This window comes from Paramormyrops kingsleyae, chromosome 7, assembly GCF_048594095.1.
Source record: "Paramormyrops kingsleyae isolate MSU_618 chromosome 7, PKINGS_0.4, whole genome shotgun sequence".
NCBI lineage: Eukaryota > Metazoa > Chordata > Actinopteri > Osteoglossiformes > Mormyridae > Paramormyrops > Paramormyrops kingsleyae.
Window position 1 is genome coordinate 836,831 of NC_132803.1, and position 15,077 is coordinate 851,907.

The 15,077-nt window shown below is 47.8% G+C and overlaps 1 protein-coding gene across 3 annotated transcripts in view; it reads right to left on the reverse strand.

Annotated features, from left to right (window-relative positions):
- LOC111859003 (transmembrane protein 132D-like) overlaps positions 1–15,077 on the reverse strand; it is a 62,013-nt gene that overhangs the window by 15,408 nt on the left and 31,528 nt on the right. For all 3 annotated transcript variants that reach the window (XM_072713893.1, XM_072713894.1, XM_023841283.2), the window contains exons 3-4: positions 12,491–12,634; positions 1,158–1,344 (exon numbers count right to left, since the gene is read on the reverse strand). In XM_072713893.1, coding sequence (XP_072569994.1) covers positions 1,158–1,344; positions 12,491–12,634 — 331 coding nt within the window. The remainder of the gene's footprint in view (positions 1–1,157; positions 1,345–12,490; positions 12,635–15,077) is intronic.

Here is a 15,077-nt window from a genome sequence, read left to right on the forward strand (position 1 = left end):
ATTTAGGCTCAGACTGTGGAAAATGTCCCTGTAATAGCAGAAGGACGGCAAACCTAAAACTTTACCCATAACTTTTTGTTTTTGAGTGTTGCTTCAGTGGGGTATTCTGGGGTATAGTATATTAAAGAGGCAGACAGTGTGAATTCTCTTCAATAAAAGGAAAATATAATTGTGTTAGTGGGCAAGTGTATGTGAGGATGTGTGTGCATGTGTGTGTGATAGCATGTGCAGGTGCAGTGTACACTGCACTTAGAGGTGAGGATCAGGGTCTGCAGATATCAGACATCCTCGGATAATCATAACTGCAAATAAATGCTGCGGTTCGGGATATTAGCACCTTGGGTCATCAACACTGCACAGATAAAACCCTGAGACAGCCAAGAAACAGACATCCCAGCATGCTGTAATCACTGGAAGATACTGCACCCCAGTGTAGTCTGGCTGAATAGAGGAGCAAACAGCAGACCGGGGCAGCACCAGATTCAATCGGTCAATCTTTTACTCCCACCAGTAAGGGATCGGGGAGGAGGGGTCTGGAGCTTTAAGGGAGGGGCTACAGCACAGCTGCCCTCACAGCGGGGGCAGATATTGGATAATTACCAGCCCTGGCTATCTTAATTAAAATGGAACGACCCCTACACATCACCCGGCGATCACTAGGAGGGTCCATATTTGTGACCGTAGGCTGATAATGAGATCACACCTAAAGGAGAGCCATCATGTTACTAGTGATTATCTCTGCTACACTCCCACATTAGGGATGCTTATAGGTCCTGCTCTTCATTTTAAGGGATTATTTTGGGTCCGAGCATAATTACGCTGAAATGGGGACGAGAGACAGTATGACCCATTAGCCTAATTATAGCTAATTAAAACAGGATGGTGGATCGTCACCCAGGGCAGTAGTACAGAGTTTGTCCTCGAAGGAGCTGCACTAAACTGAAATGCTTTTTGATTAAAGCTGTTTCCCCCACAGAGTCTGCTGCCATCCTCATTTCTCGAGTTTATTATAGTTCAAAGTCAAACTCAAGCTCAGTCTCACTCTCAGTGTCAGGGCCAAAGTCAGGGTGCACTGCCCGGGGCTGCACTCACCACGGCCAAGCTCACTCTCAGTGTCAGGGCCAAAGTCAGGGTGCACTGCCCGGGGCTGCACTCACCATGGCCAAAGGAACAATCCCCTGCAGCTCCTCCTGCACCACGTAGATGACGGTCTCCACCTCCCCAGCAGGCGTAGGGGTGCCTGGGTACTCCAGCTGCCAGGTGATGGAGCGGCCGGCCCAGGGCTCCGAGAGTCCGTCCACCTCCAGGTCCACCTGAAGGACCTTGTGGATAGAGGCCCTCGACCTGGAGGGAGAGGAACACAGAACAGGCTTCAGCTCTGTGGCTCACATGACAGCTCAGCAGGGATGTGTGTCGGGTTTGAGGCATAGTTTGTTCAGCCCTTTTACATTTATTTAACAGTGAGGCAAATAGCATATTACAAACATATGGTTGTTGAGGAGTCGACTAGGGATAAGTGCGACTAGATGAATGTCTAGGTGCAAAGGTAAGCAGTTTAAGAGCAGGAGCTACACACCAACTGCCAAACGAAGCAGGATCCTGATAAGACTGGCAGTCCTCTGTCAAAGGCAACAGAAGACAGACAGAGATTCTCTTGTGCTGCCTGTCCTACAAGGTGAACGCTTATGCGGTGTGGCTGGAAAGGGCCACTAACACTCAGGGTGAATGTATGTGAGGAGGTGGGTCAAGGGTCAGAGAATCGGAGGCGGAGCCAGCAGTGAGTGAGTGGTACGTGCCAACAGGTCAGAACATGCCATGAGTTCATGGTGAGCAAAAACAGCAAATCATAGAACTAATGAGTCGGAGGTCCTGACAGTGAGCTTATAAAGGAGAGAACTGCTGTGTTTCAGGCCAGCAGGAAGTGTAAATTCGCAGACAGGAAGCGGCTTGAACAACTTGGGTTTGGCACGTAGACCCGTTTCTCACATCGACAGAGCCTGGGGATTCGGAGTGTGCAGTCTGGGGAAGGTCACCCGACCGTCAGGGAGGCTCCTAAAAGAGAAGTGAAGAGTGACTCTTACCCCCCAACTCCCGCTGCCCATACTGCAGATAGGGTCTGCAAGCTACTTAGAAGATAGCCGTTATGGTGACAACAAGAGTTTTTTAGCTCTGAGTCTAATTAAGGGTATATCTGCCTCCTCGCATAAGGCCGAGGCTCCTCACGTAACGAGGCAGGCCGGGATCTCTGGGGGATCTGCCCCCCCCCCCACACCCCTGTGTTCTCCACACCCTACTTAATGTAACCCAGAGGAAGTGTGGATCGGTGTTATGGTCACCACAATGAGGTCACCCAAATGCCCTCAGGCTCCTCCCACACTAGTTGGGCCATGATGTGACAGGCCTGTCAGTCTGACAACATCTCTGAGTGACAGTATGGAGAGCCAATCACAAGGAGCCAGTCGCCGCCAGTTCATACACTGCATAGTGCTATCTGTAAAACTTCCATTAATAAAATCACCATCCATCTTCCATTTATCCAATACGGGCTCACGGCATTAGCCCAGAGCCTCTATAAATAGACAGGCAGATAGAGAGACAGGCAGACAGAGAGACAGGCAGGCAGACAGATGGACAGATAGACAGGCAGATAGAGAGAACAGAGAGATAGGCAGACAGAGAGAACAGAGAGACAGGCAGACAGATGGACAGATAGGCAGGCAGATAGAGAGAACAGAGAGACAGGCAGACAGATAGACAGGCAGGCAGATAGGCAGACAGAGAGAACAGAGAGATAGGCAGACAGAGAGACAGGCAAACAGAGAGAACAGAGAGACAGGCAGACAGATAGACAGGCAGGCAGATAGGCAGACAGAGAGACAGGCAGGCAGACAGATGGACAGATAGACAGGCAGATAGAGAGAACAGAGAGATAGGCAGACAGAGAGAACAGAGAGACAGGCAGACAGATGGACAGATAGGCAGGCAGATAGAGAGAACAGAGAGACAGGCAGACAGATAGACAGGCAGGCAGATAGGCAGACAGAGAGAACAGAGAGATAGGCAGACAGAGAGACAGGCAAACAGAGAGAACAGAGAGACAGGCAGACAGATAGACAGGCAGGCAGATAGGCAGACAGAGAGAACAGAGAGACAGGCAGACAGAGAGACAGGCACTTTATTTTCTGTCCTCGGAAGAACAGGACATCTGCTACACTATGCCTCATACCGGACAGCTGGTGTTCCCAGGAAGTTGCGCTCCGAATCAAGGCCTTGAATTAGATTTTCCTGCCCTGAATCGCATTTACAATTTAAATGCTGGGGCTGGGCAGCAATTTCACCTGGTGCCCCGACCCCCAAGCCTGCCCCCAGCTTCCTGCATCTGTAAATGTAATGAGAGCCTGACATCTCATCAATGCCCCCCAACCCTTACAATCCTGTACTCTGACAGCTTGGCCACACTGGTCGCTTTGGGTAGCGTGCAGCCCAGCAGGTTAGGATGTCGTGCCTGAGACCATCTGCTAACTCTATGCCTGAAAACCCAGCCTCCTCCTCTAGACCACCAGAAGCACCAGTCCAAGACCAAGTTCTCAAGAAATACATCAACTCCACAAACCCAGGCCAAGACACACACATTAATTCCAAAAAAGCCAGCCTAAGACCAAGTTCTACGCTCTCACAATCCTGCATAAACTCCTTTAGCAAGCAGAAATCCTCCAGAATCACAAGTCCATCAACAGAGCAAAAACGTCCACAAACACAGTTCTGAAACTTTACAGTAATAACATGGATAATTCCTGTATTCTCCCTGGTGCTAAACTTGAATCATCTGGTATATGAACTGTACCAATTAATAATGTGTAGAATAAACATTTCTCATGAGCAACAAGCTCATAAAATAAAGGTAGGAGAGCTTCCACACCCTCTGAGCCACTTACCAGCCATAAATATCTTTAATGAAACACAATTATAAGCCAATAAACCTGCCGGCAGTGTCTTGCTAAATAACACTGAAGCAGTAATTAAAGAGTTCTTTTGAGTAAGCGTACAAACACAGTGTGTGTGGGCCAAACCCAGGCCAAAGCCTGGCGCGTGGCTGTGAGGCTGGCCAAACCCACCCCCCCAGGTGCCCTGCGGCTGCTCCATTTGTAGTTGGCGTGCTGACCCCCCAGCCACACTCCCATTTCTGAGGGGAGACTTAATTAGTGTTGGGGGAGAACAGGCTCTCAAAGCGTGCAGGGGCCGTGTCGCTGCACACCGCCAATCCCCGACACCCAACCACCTCCAAATGGCTACGTCACCGGGTCAAAGCGGGCCTGAACCAAACACAGCAAAAACATGGGTAGCTCTGAACGGAAGCAACAATAAAGCAAATAGCAGCAGAAATTAATAAACGGCTAATAATGAGGGACATTCACACTGGGACAGTGAAAAGGACATGAGTGTGTGGATCCTGACCCTCACAGGACACAGCAGGCAAGGCAGCCAGGCTTATCTGACAGCCAACCATCTAAGAACGTCGACCCTCGTCTGATGACATCACATCCCCTCAAAAGCCAGGGCACCCCTCCCCCCCCATCTTCTCCCCTCAGAGAGTCAGAGGGGGACAAATGTGAATGTCACAGACACTAAAAAAAAGCTCTTAAAACAGCCCAGCACAGCAGGTAGTAATGAAAGACCCCCCCCCCCCTTATGGCTATGAAAGCTTGGTGCCCAGCCTAATATTTGGATCATCACCGTATCTCATCCTGAATCTGAACCCCCCCCCCAGGTATAGGAACATTCCAGCTCAGCCCCTGAGTGTAAACCAGCATCGAGGTGAGTATAAACCAGTCACCGAGAGACCTTGTCACGTGTCAGAACAGGAATTCAGAAGTCTGAGAGACATGTTACAGCAGGGAATCGGACCAGGACAGGAATGCAGAACACAGAGACACGTGTAACACCAGGGAATCAGAGCAGGACAGAAATGTAGAACCCAGAGAGATGTGTAACGGGGGGGAACCGGACCAGGACAGGAATTCAGAACTCAGAAAGATGCATAACAGTGGGGAATCAGACCAAGACCGGGATGCAGAACTCACAGAGACACGTAACAGTGGGGGAATTAGACCAGTGTATAGCATTCAGGGAAAAATGAGATCCTCCTCCTCAGCCCAAGAGCATCTCCTATAATGTGCAGCTCCTCCTTGGTTACCCACCACGGCAACAACTCAATTTTGAGAAAGATCAATGTACAGTCAGGGCAGTGTAGAGTGAGATTAGTGTAGAGTTAAGGCAGTATAGATCAGGGTAGTGTAGAGAAAGGTTAGTGTATATTCAAGGCAGTGTAGGGTCAGTGCAGTGTAGAGTGAGATCAGTGTAGAGTTAGGGCAGTGAAGAATGAGATCAGTGTAGAGTCAGGGTAGTGTAGAGTGAGATTAGTGTAGCGTTAAGGCAGTGTAGAGTCAGGGTAGTGTAGAGAAAGGTTAGTGTATATTCAAGGCCGTGTAGAGTGAGATCAGTGTAGAGTTAGGGCAGTGAAGAATGAGATCAGTGTAGAGTCAGAGTAGTGTAGGGAGATGTTAGTGTTTAGTCAAGGCAGTGTAGAGTCAGTGCAGTGTAGAGTGAGATCAGTGTAGAGTTAGGGCAGTGAAGAATGAGATCAGGGTAGAGTCAGGGTAGTGTAGAGAGATGTTAGTGTTTAGTCAAGGCAGTGTAGAGTCAGGGCACTGTAGGGTGAACCCAGCATAAAGCCAAATTTTGGTGCAAATAAATATAAAGCAACACACTGGAGTTTTTACAAGACTACAAGGAAAACACTTCCTCATAGAAAAAGGTTTCTGATAGAATAATGCATCTCAAAACAATCAATGGCTCTGAGACAGTGAAGTAGAGTAGCATAGAAGAGGAAGCATTGTGAAAACAGATACTGAAAGCGTAGACTCTGAAACCACAACAAACATTAACATGCAGCAGTATTACAGGGGGGTATTCCAGAAAGCAGGTTATGTGACATACCCGGGTAAGTTTAAGGGTAAGTTAGTGGATAACCTCAACTTTCGGTTCTAAAAACGGAGGATAACTTTCTGGGTATGTACGTAACCATAGCAGCTTACTCTCTGAAGATAACCTGCTACTGAGCAGGTTATGTTCCAGGGTCATTTTGTTGCAGAAGGTTACTGAGCATGGCGTGCCCTTTTGATGACGATCCTGTGGACGTGGAGGCATAAATTATACGAGGTTTTTTTCGCCGGGAGAGAGTTATAAGACCGCGTATTGATATATTTTCATTTCCTAATCATTATTTGAAAAAGCGTTATCAGTTTTCAAAAGAATCATTCATTTACTTAACATCTCTTGAAACCGCATATTGCAAATGTCACAAACCCAAACCGCGGGTCTGCGCTTAGCACAGAAAACATTCATATTTAATATATAGTCATACTATTTATATCTATAGCCTACATGTATTCATCCTGCACACACACACACTTGATACTTCCATATATGACTTTCTATTTCAGGGTTTCCAAATGTAATTTGGAATACATGTAATACATGTATAGTGACAATAAAAGGCATTCATTCATTCATTCATTCATAATTGGGTGCATTGATGGCACCTACATTCCTATTAAAGCTCCTTCAAAAATGAGGGAGACTATGTTAATAGATAGATTAGATAGATAGATGTCTTTATTGTCACTATACAAGTACAGCGAGATAGCGGAGGAAATCTATTCATAGTATCAATGTGCAGGTAACTTGATTTTGTATCCTTAATTTTTTGCCTTGTTAAAATCATCAAACTCATTACTTTTTCCACTAACTATAGGTAATCATTACAGGACAGTACAATGCTGGTTACCACCGGTTGCCCTCAGATGGGGTGAGGGGAGGTGGTGGTGGGCCCCCGCCAGTTAGATGGGCTTCAGCCTTTTTTCTATTAGCTACATGACAGAAAGAATATACTAAATCGTGTTTAATAAATAGTTAAGTGATCGTGTAATCAAATATTACCTTTTTGCAGAATGTTTTTGTGTTTCATTTTGACTTGGCTCAAAGTTCTTCTGGCTCCAGAAGGATTACACCTTATTAAATAAGAAACCATATATTCCTAGTCGATACACATTGTTATTTTAACCTAAAGAAATGAATGGCAGGAAAAGTAAATGCTTTCATAGTGATTTAACAGTCAAAAGGATGCGGAAGGGTTACATGTTTAATAATTTTGCATTATAATAAAAGGGGAGGCGATGTCAAATTTGCAATTTAATACACACGCATTTACTCTGTCCGTTATTTTTTGCCAAGCCAACTCTTTCTTTAGCCGATGCAGCCATGCTTCCTAAGAATGGAGCCAAGTGGTAGCAGATATATAGAAAAGAGTAAGGGGCCTAAAACAGAACCCTGTCGCACCCCATGTAGTAGAGGAGCAAAGGAGGACACATAATCATCAAGGGACACACAGACGGTTCGGTGCGCCAGGTAGGATCGGAACCACTCCAATGCTATGCCCCTAATGCCCACCCACTGCTCCAAACGAGACAGTAGAATTTCATGATCCACTGTATCAAATGCAGCAGTTAGATCCAAGAGGACGAGAACAGCACAGTCACCGCAGTCAGTAGCTACACCGCCTACAGCTGGACCAATTAAACACACGCCGAGCCATGTACACAGCCGGCCTATCACCAGTGCACCAGTAATTAAAAGGAGCAGGCAGATACTAGTAATTACATGGCCATCGGGGGGCGCCATTCAGGGTATTCAGCATGCACCTCACTACCTGGAGGTTACTGCACAGAGATGATGGATTGATCTGTAGCAGTCTGACCTCTCTCTGAGATCTGTACATTCATTAACTGAGCCAGACCTCATCTCATAAAACAGTCGCGTACGTCTCTGCGATTTCCCAAAAACTGTCAGTCAGATTCTCTTCGGGTGGATGCATGAGTGCTTGTATGCATGGTCACAGAGCAGGGGGCAAGATATGTGCTGCTTCTCGTGTCGAATCAGCCACCAAGCTTGAGTTGCACCTTCGATCTAGTGACACAGTGCCAGGTCAATTGGTCGGGTGCAGCAGCGTCATTAAGCACAAACGAGGACGTGAGGAGTGTGTGTTGTTAGGGACACACTCTGTGTAATGAATGATTTCACCCACCACCAGCTGTGTTACTGGTCTGACTGAACATCTGTCTGCTGTTTCTCATTGCCTCTCAAGACCTGCAGTGCAACCCAGCAGGTGACAGTCGGGGCCGGACAGTGGCTGGCATCGGATGGAACAGCCAGGACAGAGACGGGGGAGTGAGGAAGAGCCAGCCACTGGCGGTGAAGTGAGGAGTGTCGCTTGCTGAAGAGCCAGCCACTGGTGGTGAAGTGAGGAGCGTCGCTTGCTGAAGAGCCAGCCACTGGCGGTGAAGTGAGGAGCGTCGCTTGCTGAAGAGCCAGCCACTGGCGGTGAAGTGAGGAGCGTCGCTTGCTGAAGAGTCAGCCACTGGCGGTGAAGTGAGGAGCGTCGCTTGCTGAAGAGCCAGCCACTGGCGGTGAAGTGAGGAGCGTCGCTTGCTGAAGAGCCAGCCACTGGCGGTGAAGTGAGGAGCGTCGCTTGCTGAAGAGCCAGCCACTGGCGGTGAAGTGAGGAGCGTCGCTTGCTGAAGAGCCAGCCACTGGCGGTGAAGTGAGGAGCGTCGCTTGCTGAAGAGCCAGCCACTGGCGGTGAAGTGAGGAGCGTCGCTTGCTGAAGAGCCAGCCACTGGCGGTGAAGTGAGGAGCGTCGCTTGCTGTAATCTGCTGTAATTATTTAGTTTTAGTGTGAAACTACACACTTAGCCCTAGTGCCTTTTATGGGAATTGCTCACGACTTTTTTCCAGTGAGTTCTCTGTACAGCAGTGCAAAGAGAATAATTCACTCCCTGACATCGATAAGAGCATCTCCGTGCATATCCACTCCTGCCCAGGGCCTCCAGAGATTAACCTCAAAGGGCACTTTATCCTCAATGCCGTAACACAAACTAATCACCTGCTGTAAGCCTCGACCACATGGCACAGAAACATCAACCAGCACAGACAATCCAAGCAGCACCATTTATGCTGATTACCCGGAACCTCAGGGGGCTGCGCTGACCCATAGGACGACGCACTCATCCTCCCCAGCACAACTAAGAAAGTAAACACAGAGGCTAAGAAAAGGGCAGAACAAAGGTAGGGCTTATGAGTTGAGGGAAAACTGACCTGGCTAACTACTAATGTAAAATTGTGACAAATGGAATAAAATAACAGGTTCTCTACCACAGTGACTACGTCTCTGAATCTAAACTGGACCGTAACCCTGTCTCCAGCCGGTACCCTGACCCTATTCATGACCATGACACTATCCCTGACCATGGTTCTATGCCTTTGTCCCCTAATTAAGCCTATTTTCATATCCAACCCATTCTGCATTTCACTATTGGTGACATATGACTACCATACTGTGACTGCTGCACTGTCGCTGCCACACTGTGACTCCTGCACAGGGACTGCTTAACTGTGACTGCTGCACCATGTCTACTGTACTGTGACTGCCCAACTGTGACTACCACACTGTGACTGCTGCACAGGGACTGCTTAACTGTGACTGCTGCACCATGTCTACTGTACTGTGACTGCCACACTGTGACTGCTGCACAGGGACTGCTTAACTGTGACTGCTGCACCATGTCTACTGTACTGTGACTGCCCAACTGTGACTACCACACTGTGACTGCTGCACAGGGACTGCTTAACTGTGACTGCTGCACCATGTCTACTGTACTATGTCTGCCACACTGTGACTGACTGCTGCACAGGGACTGCTTAACTGTGACTGCTGCACCATGTCTACTGTACTGTGACTGCCCAACTGTGACTACCAAACTGTGACTGCTGCAGCATCCTACTGGAATAGGATATAAACACCCTGCACACACCCAAAAGGCATTAAATGTTGCAGGATGTTTTGGGAAGGAATAAGTCAGATCAGAACTCTGAAAGAAGATTAAGTGCACCATTAAGCTTTGGAAGCTGATGTGTTTTACTTGAGAGATCTCGAAAAGCAAGTTTTTCTTCTGAGACGTGTTGTGTGAGTTTATTGGTTTCTTCTCATTGCTATTCTGGAGGCACTCAGTGTGAAAGAAGCCTGTCTGATTCCTTCATCTCACAGTTGGCTGCAAAGAGGTCCCTAGAACATCCACCAAGCGACGATCAAAAAGAGAGCCAGAGAGAGACAGATTATTTACAAAGAAATAAAGATATTACACTAAGCCCCTTTGTGAGAAGAGATTTCAGCTGCATTTATGTTGTGTTTCTATTCTCTCATGACTGCGCTAAAGTGATATCACACAAAAATGGGTCCTGTTGTGCCATGGAGCCTGACTGATGGTTGGTAGCGAATCCATTTGTGACATGATGTGTTTCTGCGTCTCTTTGCTCCCTAAATGGCGAGGAATTCAGCCCTGTGTTGGGGGAGAGGCAGGAGGTGGGGGGGGGGCAGAACCTGAAAATAATACTTTGTGTCTGTTGGGGGCACAGAAATGTCAGATTTCTTCCCTCCCTTAGAGGCCGAGGTGCTCCCACAGTCTCATCAACGATCTGAAGAGGAGGGCCGTCTTCTGGCCAGAGGGGGGCACCCTGACTCCTGCCCTGGCGACGCCCTGACTCCCCACGGTGCTGCTGTTGAGGAGCATCCCACACGGCAGAAAGGTGAACAGGTCTTCAAGCAGAAAGACAGCTTATTTCAGCCCTGCACCAACAGGCTTTTTCAGTCTCATCTGGATTAACAGGAGACCAGCTTCCTCTGAAAGCCTCAGCCGATCCGCAGATGTCATTTGGATAAACGCCTGCAGGGATGTGGCGAGAGCCTCTGGGGGTGTGTGGATTAAAGCTTTTACTTATTTGTTTGCCTTAAAGACAAAATGGTTTGGGGTCTTACGCTGGTCCCGCTAATCTACAAGCCAGCACCTGTCCTCCGCACAGGATTCGGTGGCCCTATTAGCTGATCCACGGGGAAAACTGTTTATCGGTACACGGTCCGAATCTGTGTTTAATTAACATCAAAACCATTCTGCTCTCCTCCCAGGGAGCTGGGCTGCTTTGGGTATGCTAATCTCAGAGTGAGAAAAGGCGGTCAGCATGCAGCGCCCACATCAGGCTCCAAAGAAGCAGCATCACGCTGGCGGCTCCAGGAAAGTTGCTACATGGCAGAGCGCGTGGGCGGACAGGGCAAGATCTGACAGCGCCAGAGATCCCATGAGAGTCTCAAAAACGCTCTGGCAAAATCAGTGCGTTCCAGATGGCAGGGCCAGCTCCAGTCAGACGTGTGGCCATCAGTTGGAATGGAGAATGTTCCTTAGGAACAGGGAGGATTCAGCTGGGGTGCAGCAAGTGCAGCGTAGACCATGCTGACGGCCCGAGCCAGGGAGGGGCACCCAGGGAGGGGCACCCAGGGAGGGGCACCCAGGGAGGATTCATACCACTTCCTCTTTCCCGCGTTATGTTAGGTAACAGCTGTACTTCAGTGAGGATTTACAGTTTTTCTTAGTTGTTTACGCACACTTACTTGTACTTGAGACACAATGACTACAACATGTAACTGATGCACCAACCCCCTGAACCAATTCTGCTAAACTACAAGCACAATTCCTGCTTTACACTCAAATTGCAGTTTTAAAACACATTTTTTTCAAAACAATTCTCTACATTTGGCACAATTTTCAGGAAGAAAATCTCTTGTTTTCACAAGGAACACACTGTCATTCAAATTTGTAAAGTCAGTTGCCCTACTTTGCATACTACCTCATCACATGGGTACATGGGTAAACACCTGTCACACATAATTGCAATTTAGAAATCAGAGCTTTATAAAAGGGCAACAGGTGAGCTCTTCTGTTTTGGAGCAATGGATGCCAACGTTGGAAACAGAGGCAGAGCCAGAGGAGTGAGAGTAAGAGGAGGAGGATGGGGAGGACAAGGAAGGCCACGGAACGTAATCTCTGATGAGATCAAAGCTACTTTGGTTGACCATGTGGTCAACCATGGTCTAACAATGAGGGAGGGTGGGCAAAGAGTACAGCCAAATTTGAGTAGGTACACTGTAGCATCCATCATCCGGACTTTCCGAAATGAGAATAGCTAAGAAATCTCACTGTACGCAATGAGTACATTACTGTAGTAAGGTATTGCCTGTGGACTGTTCTGTAGACTGTGAAAATACTGTAAAGTATGTTTCAAGTATTTGGGAAATGTATTCCTACTTTGTATTCCTACACAGTCATCATAATCAAAGAGCAAAATCAGTTTTGGTAACTTTATTACAAATGAAAAGATGAAATATCACATATACATAAGAATTTGCTATGACACTTGAAATCGACATCTAGAGGTTTACCCATTGTAAATTCACTTTAGCCCTCTAATCAGGCTGGATAATCTCAAACCAATCAGCATAGGTAACCTAGCTTGCTTAAGGTTCACTTCCTGTCACATGACTCACCTCTGTCCCACTGTGGGCATCTTGCGGTGACAGTGAAGGGTGACCTCCCGGTGACCCTCACTTCTGGCTTCCTGGCTGACTGTCCAGAGAAGCGGGTTGCTGGGTCTGGCACCCAGAAATGCCACACCTTCCATCAGCCGCACCCTGCGGATCACGGCATGGATTAGTTCCTCACACTACACAGCCTACACAGGTCACTGGTTGCTGCCTGTCACTGCCTGGTTTTCAAGGTTCAGCACACACACTGTAGCACATACATACTGTAACATACGCATACGCTAACAAGCACACAGAGTCTGATGGAGGAGGTCATTCACAGGCCTCCTGCGGGTAGGAGTGGAGAGTGAGAAAGAGAAACAGACAGACAGAGAGATGGGGGTAGGAAGGAGAGAGAAAGGAAGAGCCAAAGAGAAACAAACAGAGAGAGGGAGAGGAACAGGAAGAGAGAGAAAGGAAGAGCCAAAGAGAAACAGACACTGAGAGGAAGAGAAAGAGGAAGAGAGAGAAAGGAAGAGCCAAAGAGAAACAAACAGAGAGAGGGAGAGGGAGAGGAAGAGGAAGAGAGAGAAAGGAAGAGCCAAAGAGAAACAGACACTGAAAGGAAGAGAAAGAGGAAGAGAGAGAAAGGAAGAGCCAGAGAGAAACAGGCAGACAGGGGGAGGGGAAGTGAGAGGGAGGTTGAGTAGAACCCACACAGACACTGAAGGTATGCAGAGAATCAGATCCAGGCCCCAAATAAATACTGATGCACAGCAGACAAAGTCCTGATGCTACCTAAGCCTCACACCACAGCCTGCAGGCTCTAACAGGCTGCCACGAGGCTGGACCAGAATGGACTCAGAGGCCTGCAGAACAAGCTGTAGTCATGGGAACGAAGCAGTGCCGGGAGGTCACTGCACGGCCAGACGAGCACCATGATCTGCGATAGAAATCGGACCGAGCCACCTGTCACGTTCTCCGAGGGATTCTCCCAGAAATACCACAGACGTCCTGAAAGCCACATGCAAATAGCTTTGCCTCGTCCAGGGACCTGCCACAACAGGGAGATGGAGACTCTATACGCTGTTTGGCTCTCCTCTCTGTATACAAACGCCAGGGAGGACCCATCTGGCAAAAGCTGAGCCCACTGGGTCCAGAAGAGAAACTAGATCAGACTCCAGAAGAGAGGACATGAGTAGACTTCAGCGGACATGAGAGGATAAGATGCGACATGAGAGGACATGATGTGACATGAGAGGACATGATGCGACATGAGAGGACAAGATGTGACATGAGAGGGCATGATGTGACATGAGAGGATAAGATGCAACATGAGAGAACATGATGCGACATGAGAGGACAAGATGTGACATGAGAGAACATGATGCGACATGAGAGGACATGATGCGACATGATAGGACAAGATGTGACATTGGAGGGCATGATGTGACATGAGAGGACAAGATGTGACATGAGAGGGCATGATGTGACATGAGAGGATAAGATGCGACATGAGAGAACATGATGCGACATGAGAGGGCATGATGTGACATTGGAGGGCATGATGTGACATGAGAGGATAAGATGCGACATGAGAGGACATGATGCGACATGAGAGGGCATGATGTGACATTGGAGGGCATGATGTGACATGAGAGGACAAGATGTGACATGAGAGGGCATGATGTGACATGAGAGGACAAGATGCGACATGAGAGGACATGATGCGACATGAGAGGATGAGATGCGACATGAGAGGACATGATGCGACATGAGAGGACATGATGCGACATGATAGGACAAGATGTGACATGAGAGGGCATGATGTGACATGAGAGGGCATGATGTGACATGAGAGGACAAGATGCGACATGAGAGGATAAGATGCGACATGAGAGAACATGATGCGACATGAGAGGATAAGATGCGACATGAGAGGATAAGATGCGACATGAGAGAACATGATGCGACATGAGAGAACATGATGCGACATGAGAGGACAAGATGTGACATTGGAGGGCATGATGTGACATGAGAGGATAAGATGCGACATGAGAGGACATGATGCGACATGAGAGGACATGATGCGACATGAGAGAACATGATGCGACATGAGAGGACAAGATGTGACATGAGAGGGCATGATGTGACATGAGAGGACATGATGCGACATGAGAGGACAAGATGTGACATGAGAGGATAAGATGCGACATGAGGGATAAGATGTGACATGAGAGGATAAGATGCGACATGAGAGAACATGATGTGACATGAGAGGACAAGATGTGACATGAGGGGGCTGTTATCCGGCTAAGCAAAAAATTCTGCTTTCTGAGACAGGCCTCAGTTATTGCCAGATTCATTATTAGCCATTGTTAACAATATCAGTTCATAACAATTCATCACACAGTATTTTGCACATACAACTATAACACCCACTTGCTCACAGAAAGCGACTGGACAGTACTGTGTGTACCGCTGATTTAATGAGCCACAAATAAGGAATAAGTGTATATTATACAGTATATAATTACAAGTTTCACTTCTGTCGTTGAAGGGCAACAGCCATCTTGAATTCTGAATTCTTTCAGAGTTGGAATTCCGATTT